The sequence below is a fragment of the Montipora foliosa genome, chromosome 6 (assembly GCF_036669935.1).
Source record: "Montipora foliosa isolate CH-2021 chromosome 6, ASM3666993v2, whole genome shotgun sequence".
Taxonomy (NCBI): domain Eukaryota; kingdom Metazoa; phylum Cnidaria; class Anthozoa; order Scleractinia; family Acroporidae; genus Montipora; species Montipora foliosa.
Window position 1 is genome coordinate 52,805,425 of NC_090874.1, and position 10,000 is coordinate 52,815,424.

Here is a 10,000-nt window from a genome sequence, read left to right on the forward strand (position 1 = left end):
GATCCATAAAAACTCTCGTTTTCGTCGAACAGTTTCGAGAACACCTTCTTTTTGGGTTGTAAAACGTCGCCTCGGAAATGTCTTCTTGAAGGAAAAGCATGACAATATGGTTGCCCTTTCTCTTGATAACAAAGAGAAAGTGCATTGCAAATGACATCCGCTGACAATTTCTCTGTTAATAGGTCAATAACCAGTGGTATATAGAAATCTCCCAATGCAACACAAGCATTTCTGTAGAGAACGGGAAGAAACTCGCAAAGCTTGCCGTATGCTTTGACGAACGTTTCGTTGTGAACGTCGCTTATCTGTTCGGTAAGAGCAACCACTGCAGTACAGACAAGGCAACCGTAACCACCATTGACTCCTTTTGGTAGGCCGAAGGAACTTCTCCCTACAGCATCTGTACGACTTGGAGTCCAACACAAGCATAAGAGAATGACCACCACAAACAGGCAAACGTTTACAACGAACGCCATTTCGCTGCTTTTAGACCAGGCCGTTTACCAGGCGGTTTAAATTTAGTTGGCAAAGTCAAAGTAGAATCACAAGACAAAGATTAAATCATTGTTTACGAATATCTGAATCACCTTCTCGAAAGAATGAAAGTGGAACACCGGATGTACGGTGACTGTGCAAAAATCGAAAGGCGTTCCACGCTTCATGGTCCTACATGATCAGATCAGGTCATCAGTCATCTTTGCCGAAACGAATCGAGACCCTACGAAGAGAAATATGTCAGGGGTTCCTCTAAAGAGTTCTGACCATCACTGCAAGACTTTTCCCTTGTTTTCATTCCGGTTTTGACGTTTTTACAAACGCTCTGACACGTGATAACACATCCTTTGCGGTTTTCTTTTGTATGCAGTTTTCTGGAAAATCAGGATCCAGGATTAAGGATCCATGATCAAGGATCGAGTATGATGACAAGCCAAACTACAGCTTTTTCTAATAAAACAAGAACAAGTACAAGTATGGAATACACCACATTGTTTCCAGAGACTGCATCAAAAAGGGAGTAAATTTCCACATAACGTGACAATACATCACAACACATTTTGCAGGCAAACCCCGGTGTTAAATTGACCGTCCCTTGCTAATGTGAATGGCCCTTTTGAAGTGCCTCTTCATTTTCCTGTTGATAATTCCTCAGCCGGCTGTAGTCACCAACTGGTGACCTACTCGAGCTACTTGAAGTGCCACCGTGGGCAGCCGAAGACTGTTTATAACCACTCTTTAAAAAACCAAAAAAAAAATATGATGAACGAGGGGAAATAACCACGAATACCAAGAAGTATAATTTTGTGTACAAGAAAACTTGGTCTTCACTGGCTGTTTACGAGATCGAATTTTCGTTGTCTTCACCTGTGGTGATTTCTATCTTTCTGAAAATCTGATGGACTCATAAGAGGGACTGGACTTATCAGAGGGTATATCCACATCAATGAGAATGCATTTCTCATCCCGATTGTTCTCCTTCTTCTTATTGTTGTTATCATTATCATATTATTAGTCCACGATCCCCGATCCTCCGTCCCTAATATTACTTTTCCAGGAAACCTTTCTAAACAACGCCTTGACCTATTGCCAAGTACTGTCGACTCGGACAAGCAATGTGAAAAACGCAGTCAAACATTACAGCATTTTATAATCTATCAACAGCTAAAGTATAGGAAAACGCAGCATTTCGTTTATAAATCGTACAACAAGATGGACCGATACCGTTTTTTGGATCGATACTGTAACTAGTACGATATTGTCTCTTTCTCTTCGGTATAGTGACGTCAACGAGTTTCGCAATAAAAGAAGACATAAAGCACTCGTGTCAAGGATCTAAGAATTTCGTGTCAGAGATGCGTTGGCACTTTTGGATTCTCTCCCTCTGCAACTTAACGTTACTGTTCTTTGAGGTGCAAATTTTGTAGACAAACGTATTGAAGGGTCAGAAAGTCTGAAACTCGAGTATCTTTGAATATGTACTCCAATTTAGCCCGCAAACAGGCTCTCTCTCTTCGTGGGGCGAGCTACCCTCCCACGCAGACACTCTTAGGCTTGGTCACGCGAGGGGAAGGGGTGTCTCCTAGAGTGTGTTCGTAGGAGGGGCTAGGGGCGAGCAGGCTAACCCCAGCTCAATGAAGGTAACTCGAGTCCGGAGAAGTCCCCAACAATTTGTTTTTCAAGAACAATTCATTTTAAGCAATTTCAACACACTCACTACAAAAGAAAGGGAATGAGGGGGTATTAAAAGTGTACAACGTTTACTTGTTATGTCAGGTGAGCTTTAAATAACACAAGGTTGAAATACAAAAAGGTCACAAGATTTCAGGAGCGGATAATTGCATCTTGTGACAGACATCTGTCCAGCGAATAAACCATATTTTAGGCAACTTCTTCACAATCAATACAAAATAATCTTATAGAAATCAAAATTAGAATAACTGTGACTATAATAACCGAGTTAAAAATACAACTGACAAAAGAGGCTAAGACTGAGCTGCATTAAAAAGCGGCGAGATTAAAAAGGTGAACGCCAATGAATAAAATTGTCAACTCTGCAAAGTGTTTTAACAACAAAGTACTTTTGTCTGCAAGATACTAGACATTTTACGTTCAGACTCGGCGAAATCTCTGCAAAAGTTTTAATAAATAATTATTAATCCCATTATCTAAGTATCAGGCCTTTTACCAGGGAAGGGGAAGGGAAGAAGGTCTTTCGTGACCTCCAAAAGGATAATCACCCGCATTGCATCGAACGGTAGGAAAAATGACCAACATGAAAAAAAGCTTCAGCGCTGGCTTTTTTTCAGCGACGAACGGGGATCACTTGTCTGTTGCCTTCTGTAATTCCTGGACAGCGCTTTCTGGTGCCCTGGGTATAACACTTAAAAGATCAGACTAGTCAATGCAAACAAAGAGCATCCAGGAATACTGATAAGACGAAGGCATCCCTATTCGTTGCCGCCCTTCATTTCAAAATGTTTCATTTTCCGAGATTTGGGGGGGATCTTAGGATGCGCGATTTCCATGTTGTCTTCGGAGCTTCAGGTTTCAAATGGAATTGACTTCCTGATTATTAAAAATAAAAGATTTCCACCGGAAGCCTTCAATCGCACTCTCAATATATCCGTTTGGTCACGAGTTGGGAGCTCAGTACGCGCTTCACAGCTCTGTGATACCGAAAAGATTGGTCTTGGACGCTTCCCACGTGACATTTTGCAAACTGAATTGACTGTTCACGCTGCTTATACTCGATTGACTTCCGGTGCCGCTAGTGCGCAGACTCCGCCGACTGGAATTCTGAAAAAAGAAAAGGGAGAAAAAAAATAGAGCTCGTGAAAAAATCATAAAAGAACACCCTTAACTTTGTTATATTACTTAAAACTATTAAATCAGTTCGTCCCGATAAAAGAGAAAACTGAACAACTTTGTCATGTAACGACAAAGGAGGAAACGGCGGTAAAATACGGAAAACTAATCATAAATGTAAAGCCAGCCAACGACTGAAACGAGGAAAATTAAATCGGTGTGATCTCGAGTGTCTGCCGAACTTTACTTTACATCACTCAAGTCTGCCATAAGCGCGCGTATAATCTCAAAGAAAATTCGAAATGACATGAAAAGCGACTAACCAATGAAACTCGCTGGCTGTTAGTAAAATTGGTTACTCGTTTAAAGAGCTAAGACCCTGTGCTACGAGAGAGGGTTAAGTGAACGTGCGTGATGTAGTACACTTGCCTTGTCTCCTAGCGTGGTCCAGTGGTTATTTGAGCCCCCAGGTGAAGAGGCGTGCAACGAGTGCCACTGAGCATGCGTCGTCGAGTCTGTCAAGAAACCTCAAAAGGTCCTAAAGTGCAGAAATTGTCTCCAAAATAGAAGTTGAGTATTCATATAGCTACTTTAGCCAAGACAGTATGGAAAGAAAAAAAAATGGTGCAGGTGTTCGCGGTTAGCTTCTGTGGCCGCTAAGAGCTTCCCAGCAAGTGCCTTACATCAATTCATTAAGCAGAAAAAAAAAAATACGCACAAAGACAGTTTAGATAATCTCACTTTTAAAGGACAGGCTAGTAGAAAACCAGAAGTGCAGATAGCAAAGGTACTGACAAGAACACGCAAACTAGACACTTTCCTTCGTTGTTGGTGAAGGATATGTCAGAGACCAGAAATGCTTTAAAATGCGATTAGTTTATATTGCAGCGTTGGGATTGAATTCAGCATTTGAAAGTAACGTTATAAGACTCTACCTCACTAATTACCTGTCGTCTGAAGGGTGAGGTTGTAAAACGGGGAAAATTAGCGTTTGTGGGTTGTACCAACCCTTCGATCAAATTAATTACTTTAAGTTTTCGAGCCAATGATTCAGTACTCTTTAAGGAAATATCGGTAAAATCGTGTTCCTTTGTTGCATCACAAAAGAAAAGAAAGACGGCTTTCTATGGAATATATTATGAATATGTGAAAATTATATATATATTAGGGCAATAAGGCGTACCCATGATGATCACAGTATAACTTCAGATATATTGAACAAACACCCCTCAATCGCAAGAAAACTGGGATGTCACATTTAAGAAGTAAATGCAAAAAAACAAACATTGGTACTAACACAGATCAAAAGTCGAGAAGCATTCCGTATTGTCTATTTAATATTGCGTAGTTCTCACCTCCTCTGTTCAACTAAAAATTCAACATTGTATAAAAACATTAAATTGCCTGCGTTGTATTGTAAAAAAATAAAGACTTGATGCTATTTAAAAAGAAGAGTACACAAAGTCAAATCACAGGATCTGATTAGCATCGACAATTTTAGCCGTTCGACTACTAGTTCGTTATTATTTAATGCAACGAGGTCTTAGAAATTGCAAGCTGAGTGTCTCAGAGGAATTGTAAATAAATATGGAAAATAAAAGTTTCCTTGCAGTGTACAATCACATAGGGTAAATTAAAATACGAATTTTGGAAAACTTCAATGACTTATTTACAGTTCGGCAAGTGTTCTTTTTGAACGTTGAACATTCCCGATTAGAGGCATAAGTGAAACCTCGCGATAAAAATACTGCAAAGCAATCAACGAAAGCAAACCATAATCCATTCTTACAATGTATAATTATAATGATAAATTTCCCAATCTAAATCTGTAGTCCCGATCGTATAAATCGCTATCCTTTCATGGCACTACCTTTTAAAAGGAAGAAAATGCATCCTGCATGATATTCTCAATCTCTACGATAAAATTTGTGTTAAAATAGTTATGATCATTTTTAGGTTATTAAACAGAGTTATATGAAATCATTAAAATTACCAGCCTGTATTCGTATGTTTTGATGACTCTACATAACGGTGCCTTGTGCTATAGAGCGGTTTTCAATCATGGACACGAAACCGAAATTCCTTCGGTCAATCACAAGTTAACGCAGACAATGAAAAGAGCCAATCATGACGCAAGGCAAATCTGTGCAGACGACATTAAGCGCGGGAAAAAGGCGAGGCAATCACAATTAGCGTAGCTTTGGCTTCGAATTACAAATTGATGAAAACTTGGCGCCAGCCTTTTAAGCTAATCACTTCGTCTAGCACTTCGAAACCAAACCAGTACGAAAATGTACTCTCTAAATTGAAAACCTCTCTTTAGCCGTAAGATAATTTGAGAATACTACGTTTTCCCGTTACTCCATTACTATTGTATTAATAAAGCAGAAAGTAATTTTAATACAATAATTAAGAACTGCTATAAACAATAATTACATTTAAACACCGCAGCAAAAGTGAAGCGCTACCAACAGTCTTACTGAATATGGTTCCAGCCTTTAAGCCTGTGATTCGTACTCGACGGTCTTCGGGTTATGTAGAATTCCCAAATTCAATTGTGCTGGCCTAATCCAGTCAAACGACATGGAAGAGAATGCAACTTCACCTTCTTGGAGCCTGAAATACTCTATCTACATTTTTGGGGGGAGGGTATGGGAGGATCCCGTTGGCATTTCCCACAATTTTCCAGTTAAGCGCGCTAAAACTGCCGTTTTTCACTTTTATCTTTCTCTGTACATCATTAAACAAAAGTTAAAGTGACCTGATGATCGTTCGTGTGATGTTTCCAAATCGGCGAGCCGCCAGGCTTAGAAGCCATCACAAGCGCATCCACGTCTCCGTTGATCGGTCGAAATGTCGTCATTGTATTGTACGCACTGTCGGTGACTGGTTTCCGCCGAACGCTACCGTCAACAGAGCCATCCGTCGACGAAAGAACAGTTTCGGATCGGAACATCGTTTTGTTGTCCGGGGACTGATATCGTAAAACATCCACGCTATGTCCGTCACTCTTCCGATGGTCCAACCAACGCGCGTCATCTTGTACAATGCGCCTACTCGGGTCCTCTCGGTATCTCGGCGGACTTCGCAACCCGTGAGGAGGATGGCGTTGAATTTCGATTATCGTAGAAACCGAAGCCTGACTTCGGTGTTCCGTCGGGGTTTCAGCGAATGTCGACACTGAGGTCACGCTTCGATTGATATGAGGGGAATGAGACAAGTTAGTCGGGACCCCACGAAGTGGAGAAATTTCCGGAGAAGCAGGAGACGGCGGTCTATCCATAGGAACGTGGATAATTTTGTCTTTTTCCTTATTTTTCCTTGCACGCGCAGATGCAGTTTGAAAGACGCCTCGTTTAAGCGATGCACCGGGTGGAAGGGATGGGAATTCCTCCTTGGAAGGCGCTGGCGGTGTGTCTAGTCCCAAACGTTTTAACTCGAACATGGTGGCTTGGAGCATGTCTATAACTTCATCGTCATCGTACGGGTAGGCATGCATCTTTTCTTGAAGAAACTGGACAACTTCTTCCAGCCCCATTTTGACAAAAATTTCTAAAGTGGAACGTAAAAACGCAATAGTTAGCATTTGACTGGTCTAGTGCGATAGTGGAAGCCAAAAAGGCTCTTTCCAGCCGGAAGTAAATGTGCTATTCCTTATTTCTTCAGATACGGTTGGCGGTTGGCTGACAATTACGCATTACATTGCCAATCAACTAATCAGGGGCAAAAGTCAACCTCGTTGTGATTAACTCTAGCACGTTTTCCTACGCTTTGCTGAATGCACCAATTCGTTTTTAGTGATAATCGGCTAATTTAATTATGTGCTTTTGTGCTTGGACCAAAGAACCTCTTTGGTTAAGGCTTAACAAATCTGCAAATGAATGACCAATCGCTGTATAAGCGCAAAAAGTACAGTTTTCTTTTCGTATGGCTTAAGAGCCATTAATGAAAATGCTACATGTACTGAGTTTTAACTCATAAAAGTCATTCTTTAACACTGCCTTTAGGTTTAAGAAAGGCTCTGTTGACTGTTCGCAGGGTATTCAAACCGTGCTGTTATCTTTCTCCGCTACAGAACAACCGAACGATAGCTACATGGTTACTGTAAGGAGTCGAGGTTGATTAAAACACTCACTTCGATGCATTTTCATGATGTTATAAGCCATCGCAGTCAGCAATCGGTCTCCTTCCAGCATGAAAATGTCCCACAATCTTAGCGTCAGGGTAAATGGTGTCTGCAGGACACAAAAGGATTCGAACTCTCACAATTATCACACGTCACGTGCCACGCTACGCAAGCAGTATACGAATTCTCACAAAGTAATCCTCGCGCGAGGACGTTAGCCTGAACAACCTGTGTTTCATTTACGGGGCAAATTACCTTTTTAAGAGGATTGTTCACTGAAGCATTATGTTGGATAATGGGCTGGATGCGCATCCTGATCTAGAGATAGGAGCCCATCAAATGGAGCCTCTATCGGCACTTATTCCTTGAGTCAACCTTTTCCCGAGTATATCTAATTTTAGAACGGTTTTTCCCGCGAAAATTGTCATATGAGGGAGCTTAAGCACGCGTGTTTTTGAGACGCGGACGGCAACCGGAAAAGAACATTTCGTGAGCCGGGACAGTGATGTCTCCCAGATTTTTATACTAATCATCTCTAATGGAGAAAAGATACTTAGCAATATAAATGTGGTTGTGTGAAGACAAGTTAAAAGGGAAAACAGCTTACTTCGGGTTGCCGTCCGTGTCTCAAAAACGCGCTTGCTTAAGCCCCCTACTTCCACGGAGAAACGCCAAGAAAAAAAACGTTCCAACGTGATGCGTGTTTTTTGGGTTATATGACGTAAAACAATAGCACTCTCATAGCTCTGTTTTGATTGGGCTTTTGATCTCGAAACCCCCACGAGAGGTTTTTTAAGTTAGTAACTTAATTCAAGAGAGGGTTGATTCCGAGGCCTACGTAGTATAAAAGATACAGTTTCCATCTGATGGGCTCCTCCTTGAGACAAATAGATTTCTACTCGGGTCTCAAATTAAACTCCAACAATAGCCGACTAGTCTCCTCCTATGTTTTGTATTTGGCCTGTCTTAAGGAGATCCTGCCTGAGTTCTCCGTTGTCGTTTCGCCCGTCCCTCGCACGAGAAATAGTCAACTCTTCCCCCCGCGGGGGGGATAAGGGATAAGGGAGGGGGGGCGTCCTAGGGCGTTTGAGGTGCGAATGGGTTACCCTTCCCTTTCTTCTTCCTGGATGAACCAAATCAACAAAAGTAACAAAGACTACGTACTCGGTCGAGGAAACACTGCATAAACCACTTAAGAGTGTAAAGACTTGAATGGCATCCTTCTTTTTCCTAAGTAAATGAAAAATAATAATAATAAGATACTAGTGAACTGCATCCGAACGAGAAATAGTCAACTCTACACCAGTGCATGGCACTTGCGCGATCATTACTTTGAGTCCAGTTTAACCTCACCTTTTTTCACGCCAGGAGGCAACTAATGAAGCCCCTGATTTACTGCGATAAAAATAAAGTTAACTTAATCCTTTTATATCAAACACTTACTAAATTCTTAAAAAGTCTTGACAAAAGTTTCTTTAAAATCCTATCGTGATGTTCTTGAAATCTTAGCAGCTTTGGAAAACCAGGAACAAAAAAACCTGTGAAGATAATATCGTAGCAAGATCAAATTAGTACATGAAACAAGAAGTGCCAGTTCTGCTTTGTCAAATGAGTCACATTAGTACGTGAATAACACTTGACTTTCTGTGAACAGAACAACCTGCGAGGAGATGGTATTTCAAACCGTGAAGGCGTAAGCCCTGCTCAGCCTCGCTTAGAGACTAAGCGTCTTTTGGAGGATTAGGGTGGTCCCAACACATCCACAACGCTATCCCTTCCCTCGAAACAACAAGTCAGTTCTGCCTCATCAAATAAAAGGCTACCTGGGGGTTAACATCTACTTAAGAGTATATGGTAAATGTTAATCGAAACAAGGTCGTAAAGCCTATTTAACTTCCATTATCCATCTTGAACTGCCTCTGTCTAGAGTAGGTACATGCACTTACCATGCATTGCATGCTTCTTGTCAGTGAGAAGAGCTGACAAGGCCCAAAAAGCATCCTAAAAGAAATAGATTATAATTATTATGCATAGGTCTTTGGACTAAACACGCACACATGAAATTGGGCATTCAAGTTTCTCATAAACGGCTGACTTCTTTCTTTTCTGAGCTGGCTACTTAAAATTTTAATAATACATGTACACTGTACATGTGTAAGTTGTAAAGACCAGTTACAATACCGAGTGTTACAAAAATCGCACTGTTTTGCAAAAAAAAAAACCGTTTAGGAGAATGCATAAATGAGCATTTCTGATCAAATCTTTCACGTATAGGCAACTTTCAAATCTTTGGGTAAATTTCAAATCTCAAGATTCTTATCAAGACGGTATTATCGAGAAAACGGTTGTGCAGTACGTCTTTTTTTCTTTCTTAAACCTTGGATCAGTGTACTATGAGGAAAAAGCCTGCTAAGGTGGACCCTCAACACCAAGTCTTAAATTTTGTTATCCCAGCAGAAGCATTTCCTGCATGTTGAGGTCAAATGTATGGTTACTCAGCTGCATAAAAAATCGCCAAAAGTGAGCCAGTTTAGACAAATGACACGTCAAAAAATTATTACAAACTATTGT

The 10,000-nt window shown here is 40.9% G+C and overlaps 2 protein-coding genes across 2 annotated transcripts in view; both read right to left on the reverse strand.

Moving 5' to 3' along the window:
- Positions 1–1,243, reverse strand: part of LOC138007725 (acyloxyacyl hydrolase-like) — an 8,589-nt gene extending 7,346 nt beyond the window's left edge. Inside the window, exon 1 of the mRNA XM_068854786.1 lies at positions 1–1,243. This exon is cut by the window's left edge and continues 299 nt beyond it. Coding sequence (XP_068710887.1) covers positions 1–476 — 476 coding nt within the window. The 5' untranslated portion in view covers positions 477–1,243.
- A 937-nt stretch (positions 1,244–2,180) lies between these two features.
- LOC138007724 (USP6 N-terminal-like protein) overlaps positions 2,181–10,000 on the reverse strand; it is a 25,402-nt gene continuing 17,582 nt past the window's right edge. Inside the window, exons 10-15 of the mRNA XM_068854785.1 lie at positions 9,376–9,430; positions 8,873–8,967; positions 8,594–8,659; positions 7,439–7,538; positions 6,065–6,855; positions 2,181–3,294 (exon numbers count right to left, since the gene is read on the reverse strand). Of these exons, the coding sequence (XP_068710886.1) occupies positions 3,157–3,294; positions 6,065–6,855; positions 7,439–7,538; positions 8,594–8,659; positions 8,873–8,967; positions 9,376–9,430 (1,245 nt within the window). The 3' untranslated portion in view covers positions 2,181–3,156. The remainder of the gene's footprint in view (positions 3,295–6,064; positions 6,856–7,438; positions 7,539–8,593; positions 8,660–8,872; positions 8,968–9,375; positions 9,431–10,000) is intronic.